Below are 26,601 nucleotides of genomic sequence, written 5' to 3'. Positions count from 1 at the left end.
TGTCTGAACTACTATAGGAAAACAGAGGTGTGTTGAATGGTACTCAAACTCAATATGCTCTCAATTAAAGCAATTACTTCTTTTTCCTGTCCTGAACCTGCTCCTTTAACAAGTTCCTGATTCTGGTTGTTCACAATCACTCATTCAGCACCTAAACTCAAAATCTCCTGGCTTATTCTCACGTATTTCAAACATTAATCAAAAGTCAAGTTTACTTAATTTTACATCTGAAAGAACTCTTTTCTCAGCCCTATCTTCCAAATTCCTATGAACTTTCTGTTCATTTTCGTCACCTTTTCTTTGAAGAGTTATAAATAAAAAAATATAAATAAAAAAGGCCTCATCCTAGCCTCATCTAACTTAGACGTTTGTGGACCACAAAGCTTGGCATATGGTAAATGCCCAATAATATGTGGTGAATAAATGGATGGATGAATATCTCTGTATCAGACATTACTGGCAGATGAAGATTTTGTCTCCAATTTCACATTTCTCCCAAATCTCCCAAATCCATCTTTCACAGGTAGAAGCTGCACTTACCAAGGTAAATTTCTTAATGTTCTCTGGCTTTTGCTGACAGTGATTATTTTTTCCCATCATTGTGGAATAATAATAATTGCTCACTTATCTAAACCCTCCTCAACACTTTATATGCGCTACTGTTAGGGCATATATTGCTTTTTATTATAAACTACCTTCATTCTATTTTTTTATGTAAAAGATTTGGGGGTATAAGTGTTTTTTTGTTACATGGCTGAATTGTATAGTAGAAATGTCTACACTTTTAATATACCTGTCACCTGAATGGTGTACACCTCCCCTCCCCCTTCTGAGTCTCCACTGTCTGTTAAGTCTCACTGCAGGACCGTGCATACCCATTGCTTAGCTACCACACGTAAGTAAGAATATGCAGTGTTTGAGTCTTTGTCCCTGTGTTACTTCACTTAGAATAATGGCATCCAGTTCCATCCAAGTTGCTACAAAGACACTATTTCATTCTTTTGGATGGCTGGGTAGTATTTTGTGGTGTATATATACTGTATTTTCTTTATCTACTCATTGGTTAATGGAGACTTAGGTTGGTTCCATATCTTTGCAATACTGAATTGTGCTATGATGAACATATGGGTGCAGGTGTCTGTTTTAATAAAATAACTTCTTTTCCTTCAGGTGGATACCCAGCAGTGGGATTGCTGGATTGAACAGTAGAATGACTTTTAGTTCTTTGAGGACTCTCCATACTGTTTTCCATAGAGGTTATACTAATTTACATTCCCACCAACAGTGTATAAGTGTTCTCTTTTCACTGCAACCGGGCCAACACCTATTGTTTTTTCACTTTTTACAAATGGCCCTTCCTACAGGGGTAAGGTAGCATCTCACTGTGGTTTTGATTTGCATTTCCCTAATGATTAATGAGGCTGAGCATTTTTTTCTTATGTTTCTTGGCCATTTGTTTCTCTTCTTTAGAAAAACATCTGTTCGTGTCTTTTGCTTACTTTTTAATGGGGTTCTTTGTTTTTTCTTGATGATTTGTTTGAGTTCCTTATAGATTCTGGACATTAGGTCTTTGTCAGATGTATAGCTTGGGAATATTATCTCCCATTCCATAGGTTGTCTATTTGATGATTATGTTTTCTGTTATGTAGAGGCTTTTTAGTGTGTCTTGTTTATTTATTTTTGGTTTTGTTGTATTTGCTTTTGGAGTTGTAGTCATAAATTCTTTACCTAAGCCAATGTCAGGGATAGTTTTCCCTAGGTTTTATTCTAATTTTTTATAGTTTTGGGTATTACATTTAACTCTTTACTACATCTTGAGATAATTTTTATATATGGTGAGAGTGATCCAGCTTCTGCTTAGAATTTTCTCTGTAAAACACAATGACTGATGCCCTTGATGTGCCAAAAAATGCTTAGATGGTTGGCTACTCTGTAGTACACCTGTATACTTCTGCTTTTGCTACATGAATTATATGCTTGTCAAAAATAAGCTATGTTTAGTTTTAAATCAATTTATACCATTTAAATTAATGTAATTATGTAATCTTACATAATTTAAAAAATGAATTACTTAAGGGCAAGCAATTATAAAATTTTTGGTAAGATTTTACTTTAACTCACAGGAAATTAAAAAAATACTAAAAGAAAGTTGTATTCATAGAAACTAAGTTGAAATAATTGAATAAATTTAATAAAGATAAATTTCTCACAAGTATACACATACACTAAAAAATTGTAAAATTAGGTGTGAATAACTATTTTAAAAAGAGGTAGAAATATAAATTCCTGGGAAAACGCTGAATTCAGGTTGCTTTATGAGACTCTTTAAGATCTTTGTCCCCTTTGGAAAAATCTAAACTGGCATCATAGGTGATGAATTACAGTTGTGGTTCATGCTAAAGAGATGATGTAGTACTCTAAACAATGAACCCATGCTAGAACAAGTGGCCTAAAGTGACATTTTTAATCTAAATATGTGTCATTTGAAATAAATAGGAAGATTAAATGTTTGGGATCTGGAGAAGTTTATATCCCTTTCAGGAATAGAATATGATTAAAAATTAGATTTAAAAAAGCAGTATTCATATTTGGCTTAAGCTCTATTTCTTAAATCAACATTTTGCAAAGGAAATCTGGTAAGCCACATTGTAGCCAATCCCTGTGATACACCTTGATTCTGACAATGGTGAGGGGACCTTTCCCCCATGTTCAAATCATACTAGCATCAGATAACCAGATAATGTGACAAGTGAATATTAGAAAGATCAAACTACAGGCAACTGGGCTCATGTCAGTGAATCTACTCTAGATAAATTATGCTAACCAGAGAGAAACATTAGGGCTTTTCTAGAAATTCATATATAATGTAAATAAATGAGCATTAGTGTGAAAAAGAAAAAACAAAACAAAATAAATACAGAAGCAACTGAAGTATTACTAGCCAAAACATGTAAAAAAAAGTTTTGAATGCTGTGCTAAGGAACATTAATAAATAAATTAAAAATAAATCAATTAAATAAATAATCCTAATAAGTAATAAATAGATTCAAATAAATAAAAACATTAATTGAAAAAGGCACTGAGACCTTTTCACTTGAAGATGATAGTAAATTAATAAAAACAAGAAAGAAAGGCACCAAGATGAAGCTTAAACATTTAACTTTTATAAAATATTACATGTTTAGTCATTAATGCAGTTTAGAATTTAGACACAACACTTTTGCCAGTGATGAACTACACAAGTACATTCCAATCAACAATTATACAAATGTTCCCTATATATCTTTCAATGAAAGATGAATATCTGTCTTATTACAGAAGAGGGGTTTCTAGTCTATGTTCTGCAGAGATCTAGGCTTCAGTCTTAAGAAGGAGGGGAAGGCCAAGCAGGCAAGTTCCATACCATCTAATTTGCGTATGCATGGTGCATGAAAGAATGTGTTTACAAGGACAAATTGTTAAAAAGTATTGAAAAACAGCATATAGCCCCATCCACTTGGGACACTGAGGCCAGAGGATCATTTGAGCCCAAGAGTTCAAGGGCAGCCTGGGCAGCATAGCAAGACCCTGCCTCTAAATAAATAAATACATACATTTAAAAAATTAAAACAATATATTGAAAAAACATAATAGAAACAAAACTTGGGAAAATGCATGCCTAAATTTTAAAAGAAGATATTAAATGGAAGAAAAAAATGTATGGTGATTATAGGAAAGATTATACAGAATTAGTAACATGAGTTTCAATGGAATCAAGGTGCTAGGAGGAAAAAATCCCCCAAATCTAGGAGAAGGCAATGCAGGGAGCAGATCCAGACTCAGGAGGAGAAAAGGTGATGCGAGAGCTCAGAGTGGGTGTGGCTACTGGGTTTGCACAGGTAACAGATGTCTGGTCTGTGGCTAGAAAAATCCTGTGATCATCTCTGAACAAGAAGAAGTAATAGCTATTCCCATCTTAGAAACAAAGCAATCATCCATAGATAGCTGAGCTTTTAATTTCATTTTCCTATTAGCTCTATGTGCAATACTCAATTACTCAACATTTATTGGAAGATACCATGTTCTGATATTTGTGTTAAGTATTGGTCTCATGGACCCACTGCACCAGCATAATGCATAATTTACCTGTTTTCTTTGTCCTTTTCATGGGCTGCTTTTTTCCCCCTTCTTTTTAATTGGTCAAATTGAAGAGTAGAAAGAATATTATAATTATTTTAATATTAATTTATTTGATTATATTTAAGGGTAATCATTCTTAAGGTTTGTCTTCCAATTGTGTTTTTTCTTCCATAAGTTGTCTCTTTTGTCTATTTTTCTATTGAAGTGTTAGTGTTTTTATTAGATTGTAATTTCTCTTTATACATAGAAAATCATTTGAGTTTTAACAAGTATTATTTGCCAAACATATTAGTTTTTATTGCTGTGTCACAAATTACCATGCTCTAAGTAGTTTACAACAACAGAAATTCACAATCTCACGGTTTCTGTAGGTCAGAAGTCTTGCATTTCATTCTCTGCTCAGGGTCTCACTGGGATGCTGTTAAGGTGTTGGCTGCAAGAGCAGTTCTCATCTAGGGCTCAGAATCTTCTTCCAAGCTTACTATTGTTGGCAGAGTTCATTTCCTTGTAGCTATGAGACTGAGCTCCCTACTTTTCTGTTAGCTCATGGCCAAGGACGACTCTCAGCAACTAGAGGCTCTCTTGGTCGCTTGCCACATGGCTGCTGTATGCAGTTTACAGCATAGGTGTTTGCTTTTTTCTGGGCCAGCCAGATTATAGCTTTCTGACTTTCTCTGTGTGACAGTGGGAGAAAATGCTCTGCTCTTAAAGGTTTTACCTGATTAAGTCAGGTCCACCCAGCATCATCTCTCTTTTGCCATAAACATAATGTAATCACAGGGTGATATCTCATCATATTCACAGGTTCCAACCACACTCATGGGGTGGGAATTGTGCAAGAGCAAAGGCCCCTGAGGCCACTTTAGAATCCTGCCTGCCACATCAAAGTGTGTGTGTCTTACTGATTTTTTTCCCCTAGAAACTGTTATACTAATATCTGCTACATTGATCATTTATTAATTTCTCTCTATATTTATATTCCCTTTATTTTGTTGTTGCTGTTAAAATTTTTCAAATTAAGATATTTGTTATGTTCTTTTATGCTTTCTTAATCATTCTTGGCAATATTAAGACATTCAATAACAGCTTGGTCCTATTCCATAGATTTTGACATAAAATCTTCTTATAACTGAAACAGCTATTTATGTATTTTATTTGTCCCTTAATTCAATATTTGTTTGAGAGGAAATTTCTTAATTTTCAAGTGGTTGAAATTCTTTCAGTCAATTTATTATTAATTTCAGGGTTAACTGCATTGTGATCAGATAGCCCTATATAAAGTCTGCTTTCTTAAATTTATGGAGTTTACTTTGACCTCTACTTTGAGCTCCAGTATATGGTTAATTTATATAAATATCCCATGGACACTTGAAAATAAAAATTCTCTGTTGATATGATTTTTGAGATAATGTGCAGCAATAATGCATTTACTTTTCTTATTTATGTTATTTAAATTTTCAGTGTCCTTATTTAATTTTTTCTTTACATTTTATCACAGGCTAAGTGGTATTAAAACCCTAAAAACCAGTATATTTTTATCAATATATTTTTATATTTCTCATTGTTGAAATAAAAGAGGAAGTGGCTCAGTTCTTTATTTGATTGGGATAATAATATTAATACTCAAAAAGAGAAGGAAGAGCTCTTTAGATGTATGGGAAGAGTCCATCTCTACATTAGAACATGAAATATGAATTCAGATAAAATATTTACAAAATAGGTAAAAAGCAAAACTAAAATATTCTCACTTTTACTGATTTAAAAATAAATGAGACTAATTTATTTTTCCTTTTCGTTCTTAGATCAAAATTAATTTTATTTTGAAATTCACCATTCATATAATAAAGCAATTGATTCTCACTGTTTTCAAGATTAACGGAATATTTTAAAAATGCATTTTAATATTTATTAAGTCACTAATCACCCTTTAATTTACTAATTTCCCAATGGGCTAGTTCATTTGAAAATAAGTATATTTTCACATATGACTCTCAACAGCTAAATTATACACTTATACACTGATTTGTATTATTCATATATTTTTGGCAGGCTGACTTATGCAAGCTGAGAGAATGGAGAGACCGCATTGTATCTGAAGCATCCACTTTGCCTTATACATTAGGGCATTCAATAACCACTTAATAACTACAAACTTGATGGTAAGAGCATTTTTCCTCCTCAGTGGATTATTGCAACATTTCTTGCTTTTAAAAAATGTTCTTTACTATAGCAAATGATTTTGACCTTGAGGGTGAAGCAAAACAAAGCAGAGCAAACAAACCACTCCACAATATTTCTTTGAGAGTAAATGATTAAATGCTTATCTCTTGTTCTCTAACTTGATCTTAGAATGTTTATGCTTTTAGTTTTACACTTGGTTTCTTAAGGGGAACTTATTTATATAATTTAATAGTTCAATTTATAAGTGATATAAATAAATCTGGAATTTAAGGGTCAAAAGGATACAGAATGTGTGTGTGTGATAATATACACATACTATATATATTTTGTATATATTATATATAATATACATATGATACATAATATACATATATACACAATAAATATATATTAATTATAATAAATTATATATGTGTATATAATATACATAATATATACATTGAAATGTAACAAATAAAGAATATTATTTCAAGTACTCATTTTTAAAGCTGGACAGGTACTATTTTAAAGATGAGCATTTTAGTATTGCTTTACATATATACAGGTGTACACGCACATATATCATGCACATATAGATGCTAAATCATACATAAATTAGGTGCTCTACAACCTCAAAAATATTAGTATTAATATTTCATTGTGCACATTGTGCACTAGCAAATATTTCCAATGTACACTATGCATATTAAAAATTAAAATCATCTCTATTAAAGACTTTCAACAAAGCAACAATATAACATCAAAGGAAAATACACTGTACTGAGATTTAGCAGTTCCACAGGGCAGCTAGAAAACTCAAATATTAACTCATTAATTCCCACATCATTCTCAGTTGATTTCTTCATCAAGCTGTATGTTGGAAGGACAATCTTCAGTGGATTTTCATATTTACTAATTATTAATTGTTCCTATTAATTAGTCAAACACTTGCCCAGTGTAAAGGTGAAGATGGAGGAATATATTAAGAGCTCTAATATCTACTTTGAATTCTGCTGTAACAAATGTCAAACATGAACTTTTTGTATTAATGATTAGTTATAAAGGAACAAAAGAAACATAACATCTCATTACATATTGGTCCAACAGAAAAGCATTATAATGCAAAAAAGTTGGAAAGGAAACAAAAATAATTCTGCAAAATTGCATTTATAATTCTCAAGTTAGAAACCAAAATTGCAAATCAAACGAGTAATTTCCATTGTTAAATTCATTTTTGCTGAATTGAGCATAGAGTCTTTCTAATGTTCTTTTAACATTAATTTTTAACATTAAATGATAACATGTTTAATAAGTGTCTACTGGGTAAGGAAACTATATAACTGTACAATGAAAAGGTTAGAAGTATTGTTTTGAGGGTCAAACTTGGGTTTGAATCACAATTACCAGTTTTATGGTTTTATGGGCTTTAGGCAATTATCTTGACCTCCTTAAACTTTAGGTTTCTAATTTGTAAAATGGTCCTTACTTCACATGGTTGTTTTAAGGATCAAACAAGGAAACAAATGAAAAATATTTGGCATGTGCTTACTTGATAAATGGTAATAGTTTTCATCACAGTATTATGTAATTTGTAATAGGTGTAATTTCTGATATTTATAAATACTAGTATGTGCCAGGCATCAATACTAGGTCCTAAAAAAATAAAATAGTGAATATAGTAGTCTTAGTACCTGCTCCCATGGGTTCACAGTCAGACAGATAGAAAGTAGGGATAAGCAAATAATGGCCACACACTGTGATACATTCCTGTAGGGTATATTGAGAGCACCATCTAGCTCAGTCTAGGAAGGACAGAGTAGAAGAAGGGGACAATTGGGGCCAGAAGGATGAGTCAGGTGAAGCAGTATGGAGTAAGAGAGTATTCCTGACAGAGAGAACAGGTATAAAGATGAGAACTGATAAAGCATGCAGATCAGGAAACAAAAGATCAGTGTAGCTGGGTGGGAAGGGGTGGGGCATATTATTTCACAAGATTTGATGAGGTCATTGGTGGCCAGTTTGTGCAGGGACTTGTAGCCTTGTTAAGTTGGATAGACTCTATCCTGTGAGCAATGAGCAACTCCCAAAAGGTTAGGGAGGAGAGAGTTATGATCAGATTTGCCTTTTAGAAAGAGCTCCTATTGTTGTGTATGGACTAGACTAGTAATGTGGGAGACCCATTGCGGGGCTGTAGCAATAACACTGAGAGATGATGGTCTGAGTAGGGATGCAGAGAAGTGGACGAGGATAGGTAGACTTGGTAGTCCCTGGTAATCCATTAGATACAGGGAGAGGGAGCTTGGGTTTCCATGGTTAGAGGGTGGTACTCTCCATGGAGAGTAGCTACCATTTCATACAGATCATGTGCTTAGGCTGAAAGTTGTCATATATTCCTTAACCCATATATAGTAAGGATAAAAGTATTAAATGGAAAAATATCAGCAAAGCAGCAAGTACATTTTTTTAAACATGGGTGATATAACTGGGAAAACAAACTGAAATCTAGAAGTAACTGCTCATCACTCATTTATTCGTTCATTTAATAAATATGTTGTATGTGATGTGGACTTAAGGTAAGACATGGTTAGTGTTTTCCTGTTCTCACAGACCTGGTAATCTAATGATGCATCACAGAAGTGCTTCCTAATGATTTGTCAGACTCTTCCAGGCAGTATTAAAATCAGAAGGATGTGCTCCTTAAGCACAACCTTGAGTATCCATAGTCTGGGAGACTAAGTGCTCTCTAAGTAGAATTAGACTTCCAGGTCAGTGTGGGAGGCAGAAACAGATCAGCATAAAGTGCAGGCCAGTAGGGAAGGAAGACCACCTTTCAGGGTTGGGCAAGAGGAGTCACACACTCCTGGCTATGCTACTAACTAATGCCCAGTGAGGAGGAATGGCTACTTAACAACAAATCTATAGTTGACACCTATACTTAGTTCTTCAATAAACAGTGTCGTTTATTTCAAAGAAATGCTATAGAAAGTACCTTTTCAGAAATTATTGAGAAGATTTAGAGTAGCAGTAAGAGCACAGACTCTGGATTCTAGTCCAAGATCAACCACTTATTATGTGTGTGACTTCAGCAAGTGTTCATTTGTTCAAAATATGGTTTTTCCTCATCTGTGAGATTGGAGTAATAACATCTATCTTATGGTATGAAGATTAAACGAGACAATATGTGTAAAGCCCTACAAATAGAGCTTTGTTCTTGATAATGCTCAACAAACGATATCTGTCATTAACATGACCTGAATTACAAGGACCAAAACGACATTTTTACTCATTACTCTGAAGTTCACAAATTGCAAAAACAAGTCTACTTTTTTCTTTTAAAAATTTTTTTTAATTACTTTAGTAATGTGTTATTTTTTTATTTCATAGAGGTATAATTTTAATAATTTAGTTCATTTAAAAAGTATCTATTTAAAAGAAACTACAAGAATAATTTTGCTAATATCACCTTATACTTTTGAGTACTTTTAACATCCAAACTGCTTTTAGATCCTTATAACATTCCTATAAGCATTATAGAACAGATGTCCTCATTTAATAAATTAGGAAACCGGGTAATATAGAATTAGCAATTTGCCTATAGTAAAGGCTACTTGACTCTTAGTCTAGTATTTATATAAATCAACCAAAACTCAAAAAATTATTGGACACTTAATAATAGGTACCCAATATGGTGGTAAGTGCTTTAGAGGATAAAAATCCCATAAAATATTATCCGTAACCAAAGAAACTCACTTTTTAATTGGGGAGACAGGATTTTACATTATATTTTACATAGTCTCAGCAGTTCTGCCTAGCTTTCATGGCTCTCCAAATCTGTCCAAGCCACCATTCTTTATTATTAATGTTCAGTAGAAACCTACATTTCTAGCTGATCATTATTCTTACTGTTGTATGAGTCAAGACACTTTCTGAGGTTTTAAAAACAATTCCTCAAGTTATTTCGATGTACTTGGTTGAGGTCTCTTGGGACTTAAAGAGATGATGAAATGTGACCCATTCCTTGCCTTTTCTTTATTTGGAAATTGATAGGAGGAAAGTGTCATAAAGACTTCCACTAAGTTTGTTCTAGAATAGAGGACAGTAATGTGTGACTACACCCCTGATATAGGGTTATAAATATGTAAATATGAGTTTCAACCTTACCATGTCTCTTCACATCAGTCTATTCTTAGTTTCCTGGAGACTGAGACTACTTGCCCCTTCCCTACACCTTTAGCCTCACCTCCTGTGATATTATTCCCCAGCAATTTCAAACTGCTAATTGTTTCTAAACAGACCCTATGCTTCATGTCTTTAGGTTTTTGCATATTTACATTTTCTGATTGGGATGCCCTTCAGAAAAATAATTTTTTTAAATATTTTAAGGAGTTTACCATATTAAGAATTTAATCAAAACAATTTTAAAATTAAACAGAAAATATAAAATTTATCATTATCCCCAGATTACCTTATAAAACAATTTATTACAGAGGACAAAAAGCAAACAAGAAAAAAAAGTGGAATATGTTACTAGTAATTTTGGTAAGAAAACTAACTAAACAGTGTGGTTGGGAATGCAACTGGTAACAATAATGATAATGACAATTAATTGAATACTTACTATATGCCAGGCACTGTGCTAAGTCCTTCAGGTTATCTTATTTAATGTTCCCAAAAAAGAATGCAGTAGGTAACAATATTCCCATTTTTGAGATGAGGAAATTGAGGATTAGACAGGTAAGATCACACAGTATATAGCTAAATGGAATTATATAAACCAGTATCTGACTCCAGAGTATAATCTTTCACCAACAATATTGTAACTATAGCCTTACATGTCTAAAAACAAATGATCAGAATATGGATAATAATGCCAATTTGTAATTTTAACCTGAGGCATTAATATAATTTCTGGTGTACTATAATGACCTATTTTCCTTACCACTACCTTCAAAGAGCTGATACAGTGTTTCTGAAACTTAAGAACTCCTGAACTTCTGGCTCTACATCCAGGGACCAAGAGGGTGTACTCTAATTAGACAAATAATTCATTAAAGTTCAGCACAAGCAGTAAAAGCTTCATTTACCAGTACTGCTCCCTACAACATGCAATCTTCTCTTTAGATAATCTATTCTATTTCATTAAAATAAAAAAAAAACCTGGTCCATATTGAAATACAGGTCATTATTGAAATTTGGGAATGAAAACAGTAACACATTCAAATGGAACAGGTACAATAGAGGCCATGAAAGATAACATTTTTGAGTCAATAAGGTATGTCCCAGTATGAAAATTCATATTTAAAGGTTGAAAGTCATACTACCTGAATCATAGTTTATGGCTTATTAGTGTTCCCCATTAACCAGTCCCCTTGACACTTGGTAACTACTGAATAAATGAAAATAGGTGAAAAGAATAAAGGCTAACACAGGAAGAACCAAAATGATGAGATTACTCTAATATACCATAGGCTGCATTCCTAATGGAGAATAAAGAGTCCTCATCTTTTGGGGCATCTGCTGTCAGTTTCATTTCTCTAAAAGCAGAACCTCTCATAAATTCTGCCTTGCTTTGATGAACAAACTACAATATAAAACTGATGAAGCAATGAGGAGAAACAATTTTGTGTGGGTTTATTTCTGATCAAAAAGGAAGAAACGATGAAGTGAAAGTGCCAGGAAATTTGAGGCAATATGGTAATCTATAAAAGAATATTAAAGAATAGTCTGATCCAAAAATGAATGAAAGAAATTGAAATGCATTATTTAGGGGATGAATAGAAGTTTCAATATTTAATTTTAAAAATTTCAGCTGGATGAGATACACACGCATTTCAATGGCAGTTCATATGAAGAGGATGAGGGATTATTAATATCACTTTCTTAGAGTACAGTATAAATTGAGAAGGTAACATCACTAACAAAAACAAAAACAACAAAATCTAACTCAATTGAATCCCAAGAAAAATGGGGTCCAGAATCATGGGAAATAAAAATATATTTTCACGTACACTCTCATCAGAGCAAGTGTGACAATGAACATCCTTTAAAATGGTTCTATGAAGAAGAGTTGAATGAGCTGGAAAGTTTGATCTGAGTGTCTGCTTTTTCTCAAACATGTATAAGTAGGTCAGGACATAAAAGGAGAGACATACGTGCATATAAGTAGCTATCCTAAAATATTTCAGTACTTTGTAAGATGCATAAGTTGAGAGTATGCATTATTTATTAGCTGTGCTCTATGCTTTACATCTCTGGGAACCAAAAAAGAAAGCTATTTGTTCTGTCTGGGGGTGGGGAAGGCTTCCTTACAGTGCACTACCTTTAAAGAGCTGATACAGTGTTTCTGAAACTTAAGGACTCCTGAACTTCTGGCTTTACACCCAGGGACCAAGAGGGTGTACTCTAATTAGGCAAACAATTCATTAAAGTTCAGCACAAGCAGTAAAAGCTTCATTTACCAGTACTTCTCCCTACAACATGCAATGTGCTCTTGATGTAATCTATTCTATTTCATTAAAATAAAAAAAATACTTGTCCATTAAATAGGTTTCTCAACTCCAACTGGGCCATGACTCACAATTTGAGAAACACTGCATTAAATTATCTCAGTTTTTATTATCCTAACATTTAAAATTTCAATTAATGCAATGTTCCAAGACATAAAATGTCATAAGACGTAAAGACCCAGAACTGCCTCTAGTGGTTCAGTGGATAGACACTTCAGAAGAGGTTAGTGTTCCTTTCAGCCCTGATCAATAAAAAAAAAAAAAAACAGTAACAGTATAAATCATGTCAAATTTTTGCAGAAAAAATATTTGTTACGGATGGTCTTTGTAATAAAATAGGTCCTCCCCCCCTGCCGTTTTTAAGTTAACAGTTAGTATGTACTAGCTCTTATTACCCATCAAATATTAAATGTAGGTCTAAAGATCCAAGAAAAAGAAAATTAAATTAATTTATTAAATTAATATTTAGAATAAATTTTAAAATATTTAAAATAAATTTAAAATAAATTAAATAAATTATTAAATTTATTTAAACAGAAGTCCAGAACCAACTTTAGAAATATGAAGACAAAAATCTTTCAAAACATTGCCCTCCATCTGGTTCCTTAGCAAAACCCAGGTCTTTTAATGAACAAAGTTTAAACTGATATAATACTCAAATTAAAAATCTTGAAAAAATTCCATAAAGTTTTACAAAAGCAATCTATCATTTTTTTTCCTGAATCTATTTCCATGGACATGAGAAACGTGACCAGGATCTATCTACCATAATGTCTCTGTACTATATCCCCGCTGCTTCTCTCATTACACAAACCTGAATTACCTAAGAAGCCCTACGGCCAGGGTCAAGGCAGCACCTTCTATAACTCTAATATTAGCCCCCTACTCCATAAAGCGGAAGATGACCTAGATTATTCAGAGATTCATTATAAATGCTTAAAACATCTTTAAAGGGACATATTCAATAATGCAAAAAAATGTCACATGCCTGTGGTATCTTATGCAGACAACTATCAAAATGCAACAGACATGGTGATATATAATAGAACTGTATGCCTAACAAAATGTCTTTTCTATATTATATCCTTTAAAATAGTTAGACTATGTAACCTAAAGGGTGGGCACCCTACTCTTTTGAGACTTCTAAACATTAAATGGGAAGTAAAGGCTTGGTTCTAGATTTCCTTTGAATTATCTTATATATCCAGTAGAGTTTTAACTTAATATTTTTAAGTAGGTTTCTCTGGATTGAATTGTGTCCCCTCAAATTCATATGTTGAAGCTCTAACCTTCAAAGTGACTGAATTTGGAAATACAGCCTGTGAAACAGTGATAAAGATTAAATGAAGTCATAAGGGTGGGGCCCTAATCTATAGGGTTGGTGCCCTTACAAGAAGAGGAAGACACAACAGAGCTCTTTCTCTCCATGCACATACGCTGAGGACAGGCCACATAAGGACACAGCAAGAAGGTAGCTGTCTGCAAACCAAGGAGAGAACCCTCACTAGACATTGACCCTGCTGGCCATCTTGTACTTTCCACTTTCCAGAACTGTGAGAAAATAAATTTTGTTTGTTAATCCACCCAGATTATGGTATAGTGTTATGACAGCCCAAGCAGACTATAATATACAGAACAATATAATTTTAGTTAAAGGAGTCACACAGAATCATTCTTGTTAAGTTCTCTTCCGTGTACATGAGCCAATGTGATACAATGCAAGACAAACAGAACTGGTAGGAGAAGGCTCTAAGTCCAAGTCTTCGCTGTCCTCTCACTAGTTATGTGGCTATATGCTCCCTAAGTCAGTGTTCTTATCTGAAAAATTAGGATAATAACACATTTCTTTCCACGTTAACATAGGATTAAATTAGATGATGTTTATCCATTTATTGGATCATTCATTTATTCCTCTAACAAATATATACTAGTAAGCACGAGAAAATTCACTCATATGAGTTATTCTTCAATTTGTCAATCATCTCTTTGAGTTAAATCTTTGTCTTTGCTTTCTCAATGAAATAAAATTTTACATGATGACAAAAAAATCTACATGGAAAATATATAATCACAAGTACAGGCAATATAATACATGTATTACAGATGTTCCTTAATTTATGATGGGGTTATATCCCCAAAACCATTGTAAGTTGAAAATATTATAAGTCAAAATGAATTTAATACACCTAATTTACCAAACATGATAGGCCAATCTGCCTTAAACATACTCAGAACATTTGCCTACAGGTGGGCAAAATCATCTAAAATGAAGCAGATTTTATAATAAAATGTTGAATATTTCATGTAATTTATTTAATACGGCACACCGTACAGTACTGGTTGTTTACCCTCACGACCACATGGCTGACTGGGAGCTGCGGCTTGCTGCCACTGCCTGGCACCGCAAGAGTATTGTATGCACATTGCTAGCCTGAGAAAATACCAAAATTCAAAATTTAAAGTACAGTTTCTAATGAAGGCATATTGCTTTTGCATAATCATAAAGTTGAAAAATTGTAAGTTGAACCATCTTCAGTTGGGGACCGTCTATGTGTATATGTATATATGTGTATATATTTATACCTACCGACATCTATAGAATCTTACCTCTTTACTTTCTTCCAAATCGGATTCGCTACTAAAGTCTTCCGTGTTTAAGTTTTCAAAGTCAGATTCTCCTACAGCAATTGGTACAGTCACAGTAAGACTGGGATTGTTTATGAATGACATGTAATCACTTTCATCGATAATGTATTTTTCAACGCTGCTGCCGGTTCCTATGCCACTGGTGGTTCCATTTACATCTTTAAGGTAGTCAAGATCTTTCCCAATTTCTGTTGTATGATTGGACATACAGCTGTCTTTCTTGTTGTTTAGATCATCAAGCGGTTTAATTTCATCTAAAATCTTTTGTTTCCTAACGAAGGCCTGTACGATAAATTCATATATTTTTCTTTTCACATAGGCTATTCCTTTGTGCATCCTATCCACAGCAATTTGGAGATTGTTCATTTCATTATCATCATCAGTGGCTGCAAGGTTGTCTGCACTAAATGAGCTCAGAAGCAAGGCCAGAAAGAGGTTTAGGACCTTAAAAACAACAAAAACATGATTACAATTTAGCCCCAATGTAAAAAAGCACAAATTATAATCACTTATTCCCCTATGTGTGGAGGAAACTATAAATTATTTCTTTTTTTCTTTTTTCTTTTTTCTTTTGTTTTTTTGAGACACAGTCTCACTCTATCACCCTTGCTAGAGTGCAGTAGCATGATCATGGTTCGTTGCAACCTCAAACTCCTGGGCTGAAGCGATCCTCCTGCCTCAACCTCTAGAGTAGCTGAGACGACAGGCATGCGCCACCGTGTCTGGCTAATTTTTTCTATTTTTGGTAGAGACGAGGTCTTGCTCTTGCTCAGGCTGGTCTCAAACTCCTGAGCTCAAGCGATCTTCCCGCCTGGGCCTCCCAGAGTGTTAGAATTACAGGTATGAGCCACCATGCCCGGACTGTAAATTCTAAAACTAGATGAGAAAGAAACACCATAGCATAGTGATGAGAAGTTGGGTGATGTGAATTTGTGACCTGGGTCAATAGCTACTTACCTATACATCCTTGGGCAAAAACATGATTTCTACTGCTCTCAAGTTCTCCCATTTGTAAAATGAATAAGTTGAATGAGCTGACCTATGGTTTTGCTAAGTTTAAAATTGTATGGGTAGAACAAAGATTTATATATGGACTATACAAGAATGCTAAACCTAAAAATCATTAATGTCTGAAATTATGCATTTAAATGTCATGCTATAGTTTCCTTTTTGATAAACAGAGATATTAAATTGGAAGTTAATTGAAAAATAACCATTATGACTCAAAATGAACATTAAAGGTTTAACATAGGCATTGACACTAGTTTTCTTAACTTACTGTATTTTTCATACCCCACTGTGACTAATTAGAACTGTTTCTGAATAATCCCTAATATTTCCACAAGACTAGCACATTAATGTCCAGCTTTTGGAATATATTATATATTTCTATACTATAAACAGTAACACTCCAAATTTGAGAGAGAGAAGGATTGATCAGCTATTCCATTAGTATAATCTCAGGCATTGTTAACCATGCTTTGTTAGGACTTGTAGGCACTAGAGAATTGACCAATTCAGGTTGACTGATGCACCTGCCATATGCCATAGGGTGACTGGATGCTATATGCCACAAAAGGGCAAGGAAATGTCACAATTATTATGAACACTTAAAGGAAACACTTTGTAGCCCTACACTAGAAGGTAATGTTGGACTTTCTCTCTCTCTTTTTTTTAGACTTCTCTCTTCCCTGGTTCTGAATTCCCAGCATATCCTTTTGGGCCTGTCTTCAATATGACACTCTATTATAATTCACAAAATAAATGTGATGAAATAATTGACACAATGGAATTGGGTATAAAAATTGTAGGGTCATTGTTATATTGTCATGTGCTCAAAGTGAAAATATAAGCATATCCGAGGTAAGAGACTTTTTAAAGTAATAATCATACAGGTTTTTTTTTAAACAAAATGATCACCATTCTATTATGCTCTTAATATATTTCTGAAACACATATCTTAAGTGGGTACATACCACTAGGTTTCCAATGACCATGACCATCATGAAGACAGTAAGGCACATGGCTTGACCAGCGACCTCCATGCAGTCCCACATGGTCTCTATCCACTCTCCACACAGCACGCGGAACACAATCAGGAAGGAGTGGAAAAAGTCATTCATGTGCCAGCGTGGCAGTTCACAGTCACTGGAGATCTTGCAGACACAATCTTTGTAGCTTTTTCCAAAGAGCTGCATGCCGACCACAGCAAAAATGAAGACGATGATGGCCAAGACCAAGGTTAGATTTCCCAGAGCCCCCACTGAATTGCCGATGATTTTTATCAGCATATTTAATGTTGGCCAAGATTTTGCCAACTTGAAAACTCGGAGCTGCAAAATAAAAAATTAATACGTATTATTATGATCTTTAAAAGCATTACATATATTGAGATTTACCAAGAATGATAATCAAAATTGATTCTCTTACATCTGCCCTACCCTAAACCTCTCAGGCTCATTGCTAATTTTTGGACCTCCTAGGAAGAATTGGTTTTTCCATATTTTAAACATTGAGATAATTTTATCTGAGAGTGAACTGTTAATGATTACTTGGGGCCCAATAGTTCTTAATTTGTTTTATGAATGTGATTCTAAGACATACCATGCCTGACATTAAATTATTAACATATGAATCTGAATAATCTCTGCTGAAAGAATTCATTTGTCAATAGTGTGCACTGATATAACTATATGTTCCTGCACTAAAAAACTTGGGATATTTTCCATGACTCTAAAACTTTTTTTTCTTTAATTTTGGGAAGGTGCATATTTTCCAGAGGGAGAATTAGGAAAAGTTTCTGTATGCACATTTTGTATCTGATTGTCATCCACTGCTACAAAGAGATATTTTTTAAGTTAAAGGGTGATGCATTTTCATTAAAAAATTTTCTTTGATCTGGAAATATTAATTGTAACAGTCTGTAGAAACAACAATTAGAGAATAGCAAGTGAGTAACATATCAAACTTTACATGACTATGCTCTTTGGAATAAAGGTTTTGGTAAATAAATGGGAATATATTTTTTTCCATTTAGGAACTGTTTTTGACAACGCAAATGTTACACAGAAACCTAAGATGCTAATGGTTGCGTGGTAAAATCTATGACAGTAGTATGCAAGAACGCTGATTGTAGGAAAGGCTTTTGTGCTTGTAACCCTTTTGTTTTGTTTTTTACCAATCGGAATGAACGAAGAACTGATAATCCTTCCACATTGGCGAGTCCAAGTTCTACCAGGCTAAGCGTCACAATAAAACCATCAAAGATATTCCAGCCTTCTTGGAAATAATAGTAAGGATCCATGGCAATAATTTTCAGAAACATTTCTGCTGTAAAGATCCCAGTGAAAACCTAAGATCACAACAAAATGACTCTATTTCCATCAGGTAATGATAAAGTCCATGGCATAATACGTCTCTTAGAACGTAATGCTTATGCCACTTTCCCCATGATTCTATTATTAACTTAAATTTACACAGTAATTTATAATTGATGAAAGATTCTCATGTACATTATTTCATTTTATTCTCACTGAAACTCTAATAAGTGAATAATGCAGGTGTTATAGTTGTCACTTTATAGATGAAGAAACTAAGGTCTTCAGATAGGCAAAATAACTCTATTAATATCATATAACCAGAAAATGGCAAACGAGGATTTGAGTGCAAATTTTTTTTTAAGTGTTCTTCCCATTACAGCAAACTGCCTTTTCCTCCAGACTTCATACACCACAAGTACTGGCAAGATTTTGTTCATGAACAGTTTTATTTATCTATAAGCTTAGTCTCATTTCCCTTAAATCAGATAGAGTTATTATACATGCTGATCTATTATTATATTATATGTATTACCATTGTCATTATTTGTTATGCACAAGAAAAAAATAAATTTACTTCCATAGTATAAGTAGCAGAACTTTAAAAGTATAAATAATATACTGCAAGATGTTATACATGTTTTTGCTTTTTACCATCAAAAATCCTAAACTTCAAACCAAATATTGTGGAAAAAGCATACATTACTTTAGATAGCTCTTTCTTGCAGCAAATAAAAGCTAATATCTCTAAGTTGAATCAACTGGTAAACATTTTAATAATTTATGTTTTTTAAGCACAAAACAGAAAGAGTTAGGTGGCAACCTTCACCAAAATTGGCCTTGCTAACCATATAATACACAAAGTGTACTAGAGGTTTTTAATATTTCATAGCTTTGCTATAGAATAGATGGACAAAACAATACATATACTACCTAGATCCTGGAAGCAGAAAACTTGGAGACATTTTTGATTTGTTAAATAATTTCTTGCAACGATGATGACTAAGAAGGATAAAAAAGTACAAAATTTTATTTTAGCCTTCTACAGCAATTAAAAATGTAATAATATCATTTCAGAAAGTGTATTTTTAAACTATGAGCTACTTCTGCATCTTGACAAAGTTGTAAATATCACCATTGACTTTTCAAGTAGTACTGCAGGCCTATGCCTGCTGTTTTCCTTCTCAGTTTTTGCACAGACATTAAGGTCATTATTTTTGGTAAAAAGTAGGGTATAGCCAACTAGATATAATCCCCATTTTGGGGGTGGGGGTCAGGAGGCAAGAAGGGTGGTTGAAATACTGCTAAAAGCTATTGTAAACATTTCTCAAACTGAAAATTTGAAGACTGAACACATTTACCTTCCAATATGCTTACCAAGTTTCCTACTGTAAGCACATTGTTGAAATGTTCCGTCATGGGATAGTGCTCCATGGCCATGAAAAGAGTATTTAAGACAATGCAGATGGTGATGGCCAGGTCCACAAAGGGGTCCATCACGACCAGGTTGACAATATGTTTCACTTTTAACCAATATGGAGAACAGTCCCAGATTAAGAATATGTTGGAAAATTTATACCAACAGGGTGGGCATTTCTGCCTGGACTCTTCAAGTTCTAGATTTAAAAAAATAAGAACCACCAAAAAATATTTTTTACATATATATTTATTTCAGATGCACTAGACATAATTTTGGTAATCAGCACATTTTTATTTGCAACAGAGTCAACCTTTTTTGTACTTGTCAAAAAAAAAAAAAAAAGATTACAGAATTTATTCTAAGACTCCCAAAGATATTTCATTAGACATACACACAGAGCAGGGGTAGCAAAGGATAGTTTTTTCTCTTCTGTACTGACACTGTGGCTCAGCACTTGGACTCAAGTTAAGTGAGTGGACTTTTAAATGAAGTCTCAGTAGGAACATGGTTTGGGGTAGTGTAGATGCTGTGTGTAACCTTATGTTAATGACTAGCTACATTGTCAACCTCTGGTTATAAAAGTTAGGGTAGGGATTGATGTGATATAAGAATCATTCTATAAAAAAGACATCTTTTTAATTTGTTTTTATTTTGTGGAAATGAGCTCCTACTCCTCTCCAATCTTGAGAGCATTTAGGATGAGGCTGGAAGGGGCAGTGCGGCTGAAGTCCTAAGCTAGGTGGAACAAAGAGAGGCTCACTATGGCTAATGAGATTATAAACCCCCAACGTAAATGCTTTATTCTGCATTTTCACAGCATTGCCACATAGTTAGGAAAACATTCTTAGTTCTAATTCATTGAATTTAAATAAATTTTAAAGCTTCTAGAACATATGTGTACATATAATAAATAACTCTTGAATAAGACCTATTATTTTCTCATGAGAATGCACTGTTCCCAACTCAAAAATAGAGATTTTTCTTTTTGAAATAAGACAACATAAGTGTAGTGCAAATAATTGAAATGGGAATGGAATTTGTTACAGACCTTCTACTGTATTTGTTAGGATGCTGGCTATACTCATTGCTCTTTGCCTTTGGGAAGGATCTTCTAGAAAGTCCATGGAAACATGGAAAGAACTTGACCTTCTCTTTCTCATTTCAGTTTCAGTAGTAGTTCCCTGTAAACAAAATGCTAACACATTAAATGATTAACTTAAGCAAAAATGATAAGCAAACAACCAAATGGTGACACAGTAAATTTCATGAAACACATGCATCATGCACTTATTTAATTGGTGATGGCAGATATTACTGACTTATTGTGTCATTAACCTGGAATGTCCAAACTGTTAACCATTTACTCATACAGCAAAAACCAAGATTTTTTAACTCTGATTTCATAATTTTATGAAATAAGATATAATTTTGATTGAGTTGATACTCCCTTGAGAAATATATTTAACAGTTACCCTTATTTCTGGACTAATAGTAAAAAAGCCTAGTAACTTAAAAGTCATATAAGTGATCAAAGCATTTGATTTTTGAGAAGGTAGCCATTTATTTTTAAGGAAATACCAATGATTATAACACACTTAGCTGCCATCTCATTTTCTGGACACAAGACGTGGATGGTCATTGACAACACAAACCGTATGTTAAAGAAAACACACACATGCTGCATGGACAACAGTTTCATCCAGGGTACCAAAGCAATAAGTCATCCAATTCTGACTTAGTCATGCCTCTTCATGCTGATATATTTCCAAATGAGTGAACAGTCTAATAAGAGGCAGCATCTGTTTTGAAATTCTTCTTCTAGGTATATATCCACGAACACGTAACATAACTTTGTATACAGACAATTATTTTATCTGTCTGTATTAATAATTTACTTGTGTTTCTTCATTTAGATTAGTTTTGAGAAGACCTATATCAGCATTTTTTTAGTAAGACTAATATGAGTACTAGAAATTTTAAGGTAATAATGAAGCTATCTAAGCACAGTGTTTTTGAAAATCTAAACTAAAGCAGAGATATATTGAATAATATGTTGGAAGATTTATTATACACCCTTTACACTTAAACACAAGGATCATTCATATACTTTTATGCCAGAGCCTTAGAGGATGTCCTGCTATCTAAATTCAGCGTGGGTACATAGCAAATCCTCCAACTAGTGGCAGTAATTATTGTGTCTAATTAATTGTTAGCACACTTAATAAGTAAATGCATTCAGGTTTGTGAAGGAGAGTGTTGAGGTCTTAGGTTTTAGTTGGTTAGTCTATTCAAGATAGTACAAGATGCAGGTGCATTCACAGCTTGACCAACCAGGAATCATTCTCAAGGTTGCCGTTCTGTAGAAACACTGGCTGGTGCAGCAGTAACGGGCCAGCCATGCCTGAACTATTTAAAACTTCCTTACATTGTCATCAGTAGCTGGCTTATCTATTATCACCTCTGGCAGAAGCTGTCCAACAGGCGATGTAGGAACTGAAGGTCCACCAACCAAGGAAACCACACCATTGCAATCCACAGTGCTGTGCATCTTCCCATTCGATGGAAACACTGCCAGCATCCGGGACGACCTACTGGTCTGACTTAGGTTGCTGTTGCGTCGCTCTCCATGTCGTCGGGGCACAAACAAAGAATCTCTCCGGCTCTCGTTATCCTCAAAGGTGCTGTGCTCATCATCAGCAAAGTCGTTCTCAGACCCCACATCCTTTGCTCGCCCTCTAAAGCTGAAAAGGCTTGTTCTGCTATTTCGCCTTGGAGAAAATAGGGAGCCACGGATGCTCAACAAAGACTAAGAGTTTGAAACAAACAAAAAAGTAAAATCATATTAATATGACCCTTTGAAACGTGCTTTCATTTTGCAAGGTTAAGTGGAAGGAGATTTCAGCATTCATAACAGCATGGGGCTCATTCCTCTTGAGTCACATTCTCATTTTATGCACATTCAGATTAAATTAAAATAGTTTTATAAAAGGAGGTTTCCAGCCCTTAAGATTAAAGAATGGGGAGATAAATTGCAACCTAAAGATATTGCAAAAACAAACAAACAAAAAATCAAAACCCTAAAGTACTATTTCTCAGTTCAAAAGCAAACATCCTTGATATATCACAATGGACATTGTAAACATCCAATGAACATTGACAGCATCACCCTAACAAGGCCACATTTATTTTCATTGTTCTTTTCTTTCAAAAAATTCCACACTTTTCACAAATTATTTTAGTTCATCTTCCTAAATTCACTTTAGTTATTATTTCTGTTTCGCCTATAAGGCACGGTGTTGCTAGAAATTGAAGTTCAGACTTCTAAAATTCAGAGTGATTTGTTTTTCAGTAAAATGTATCATGATTTAACATTTTCAGAAGGATGCATGCAGTTTATAAAGAAATTGGGGGAAAAACAACATAAATCATAAAATAACCAAAAGGATATTACTGATCAGGTGACCACAGTTACCATTTTAGGTGTTGTTAAAGGCGCTCAGGATAAGAAAGGTTAAATGCTATTAGGTGCAGACAATTACCAGAAGACAGTATCAGAACGAAAATGCAGGTCTCCTGACTTTCAACCCAGTGTTCTCTCAACTACATCAAGCTGCACTTACATATATATGGAGTAAAATTTTCACAAAATTAGGTGGAGAAATAATAACTACAATAAAAATAGTAGTCTATTCAATTGATGAAAATTCCTAAGCTCATTTTAATTCTCTCCCTCTCTTCACATTCTATTTTTCATCCACGCATCAGTAAACTCAGCAATGCCGTACCTGGTGTGGGGAAGAGTACCTCTTTTCATATGTCAATCTGTTCCCTTCAATGGAGAAGCGAAACCCTTTCCTCCTGATGCTGTCTTCAGATTCGGATTTATGGAATTCATCCTCATCTTTCTCTTCCCCACCAGACTGCTCCTTCTGCTTTCTTTTCTTTCTCCGATTTCTTCTTTCCTTAGCACTCTTGGAACTCAACTTGGAGGCTTCAGATGAGCTGTCTGAGAGCCTGCCTGCTGCACTGGGCTCTCTGGAATGTTCTGAGGCAGTTACAGTTGCTGCCTGCTACAGAAGAAATAGTTTTAGCCTGGCACTAGAAAAGATTATCTTTCTTTAAAATGGCTTAAGTATTTGCATGGCATTTAAAAAATACATTTAGGTGAGGAAAGTTGATCTCACATAGAAGATTCTCTGCGAGTGTAAAAGGGAATTATTTTACTTTCTACCTAATGAAGACTTTCAGAGATAATTTATTTTTCTCTGTGGTAACATTGATTATGTCTGTGTTATGCTTCACAGACCACATTTTCAAAAAGAACCATCGGATGTCAACAAGATCATAAATTCGTATTATTTTGGGGGATGTGATTTACTCTAAAAATTAGTGTTTCATTAATGTCTTCTTTTCTCTGAAAAAGAAACCGGAGCATGGAAGAAAAGCTAATGAGTAACTTGAGGTCATATCCAAAGGCAGAGGAATAAGATAAAGATCTGAGGTCCTCTCTCTAGTTACTGAAACTGGGTTGTCCAATAGCTTCAAAATACTATTAATCAAATTTATGGATGGTTATGATGTACCTTTCTCACTCCACCACAATATGCTATGCAGAAGAATGGAGAAGGGAGGGTCAGTAGTTTTCTGCTAAACAAGACAAGATGTCTCATTCTCCTAAAACTGTCCTCACCACCTTCAACTCAGCACTGGTTCTTACAGGCCATGGGAGCATAGAATGGAAACAGTGCTTTTTGATCACAGTTCATACTGGTACTAAGTTGGCATTTTTTGATTATTGTTATTGTTCCACGAATAACAGGACTCTTGCATATAAATTAATATTCCTGAAGCCCTTTTCTTCTTTAGTAAAGACAATGAGTTTGTATGCTAAAGAGAAAAATGACAGTGGTAAAAGAGGCATTTTACAATTTACTGTACTGTGACCACTGACATCTCACCATAAGAACAAGTAATCTTTCTTAGACTACCTGATTTCCATAAGTTTGATAATATTCATATGGCTATTGGATATTGCTATATTAGAGAACATTATATTATGTGATCACTTCCTTATAAAGGCAATTAAGTAATTGCATTAAAAGCCAACATATTTTTAGTTAAAGAAGAGACTATTTTTAAGAACTAGATGAGCATCTTTTTATATAATAACCAATAATTTTTTAAGAAAAGATAATTTCCATAGGATTTTCTCCTAATACTAATATACTTGTTCAGTAAAAGTTTCTCACTTGAGAAGACCCCCAAATCACATCTTCCCTTTTATTCTGATAATCTTGAGATGATTAAAATAACACGAAAGTTCTATTGTGTTTAATACTATAAACATCTTAGAATAATAAAACAAAATAATTAAACTAAATGTAACTAAATAGATGATCACGATACAGAAATCTTTACTAATTCCTCATACTACCAGCTGCCTTTAGGCACTGTCAAACAATTATATCTCTTACTTTTTCTCCAATATTTTTGTAACCGTCAAAACAATAAAAAAAAAAAAAGGGTGCATTTGATTTGGTGAATTTACCTGAGCTGCCTCCTGTTGCTTTTTAAGCTGTTCAAGCATCTGCTGAAATTCAGCCTCTTTCTGTTCTGCCTCTTCCAAGGTGGCCTGGTTCTGTTCCTCATAGGCCATGGCCACCACAGCCAGGATCAAATTTATTAGGTAGAATGAGCCCAAGAAAATGACCAGCACAAAAAATATCATGTACGTTTTTCCAGCAGCACGTAATGTCTGGAAACAAGAATATCAGAATTATTTTTCAATATTATTTCACTAACTGTTGGTTTCCACTTTCAACTTACTTGTGTGTTTTGCAGAACTCTGATATAAATAGTAATTATGTTGGTCACAGAACACCCTACCTTTCTGACTGTTTGTTTTTTTTTTTTTAACTTCAGCTTCTTCCTTCTCTCCTAACTTATGTATTCATACTCTGATCTCCAGGAGGGAATTTTTGCATCCACTAAGAATGAAACAGTGTCAATAAAATACCATGGAGACCCCCAGGAAAGAGCTGAGCCTTTGCTGAAAATTAAGGAAGAGACCAAAGTTAGCTTTCTAAATCTGCCTTTTCCTTTTTTTTCCTTTTCTTTTCTTTTTCTTTTTCTTTTTCTTTTTGTTGAGACAAAGCCTCACTCTGTCACCCTTGATAGAGTGCAATGGTGTCATTGTAGCTCACTGTAACGTCCAACTCCTGGGCTCTAAGTGATCCTTCTGCCTCAGCCTTCGGAGTAGCTGGGACTACAGGTGCCTGTCACAATGCCCAGCTGATTTTTTTTTTTTTTTTTGGTAGAGACGGGGTCGGTCTCACTTTTGCACAAGCAGGTCTCCAACTCCTGAGATCAAGCAATCCTCCAGCCTTGGCCTCTCAGAGTGCTAGCATTACAGGTGTGAGCGACCATGCCCCAG

At 34.1% G+C, this 26,601-nt stretch overlaps 1 protein-coding gene across 7 annotated transcripts in view; it reads right to left on the bottom strand.

The window, feature by feature from the left end:
- The window catches only part of SCN1A (sodium voltage-gated channel alpha subunit 1), an 82,474-nt gene that overhangs the window by 28,277 nt on the left and 27,596 nt on the right, over positions 1-26,601 (bottom strand). For 2 of the 7 annotated variants that reach the window (XM_069471914.1, XM_069471908.1), the window contains exons 9-16: positions 25,717-25,923; positions 23,954-24,235; positions 22,627-22,974; positions 21,217-21,349; positions 20,126-20,364; positions 18,610-18,783; positions 17,408-17,764; positions 15,393-15,875 (exon numbers count right to left, since the gene is read on the bottom strand). In XM_069471914.1, coding sequence (XP_069328015.1) covers positions 15,393-15,875; positions 17,408-17,764; positions 18,610-18,783; positions 20,126-20,364; positions 21,217-21,349; positions 22,627-22,974; positions 23,954-24,235; positions 25,717-25,923 — 2,223 coding nt within the window. Of the gene's footprint in view, positions 1-15,392; positions 15,876-17,407; positions 17,765-18,609; positions 18,784-20,125; positions 20,365-21,216; positions 21,364-22,593; positions 22,975-23,953; positions 24,239-25,716; positions 25,924-26,601 lie in introns of all 7 variants that reach the window. The other 5 variants (XM_069471888.1, XM_069471898.1, XM_069471915.1 and 2 more) reach the window with 5 other exon arrangements.

Source organism: Eulemur rufifrons, chromosome 1 (genome assembly GCF_041146395.1).
Source record: "Eulemur rufifrons isolate Redbay chromosome 1, OSU_ERuf_1, whole genome shotgun sequence".
In the NCBI taxonomy this organism is placed as follows: Eukaryota; Metazoa; Chordata; class Mammalia; order Primates; family Lemuridae; genus Eulemur; species Eulemur rufifrons.
The sequence above is the reverse complement of the archived record's forward strand: the minus strand, read 5'-3'. Positions and strand labels throughout refer to the sequence as shown.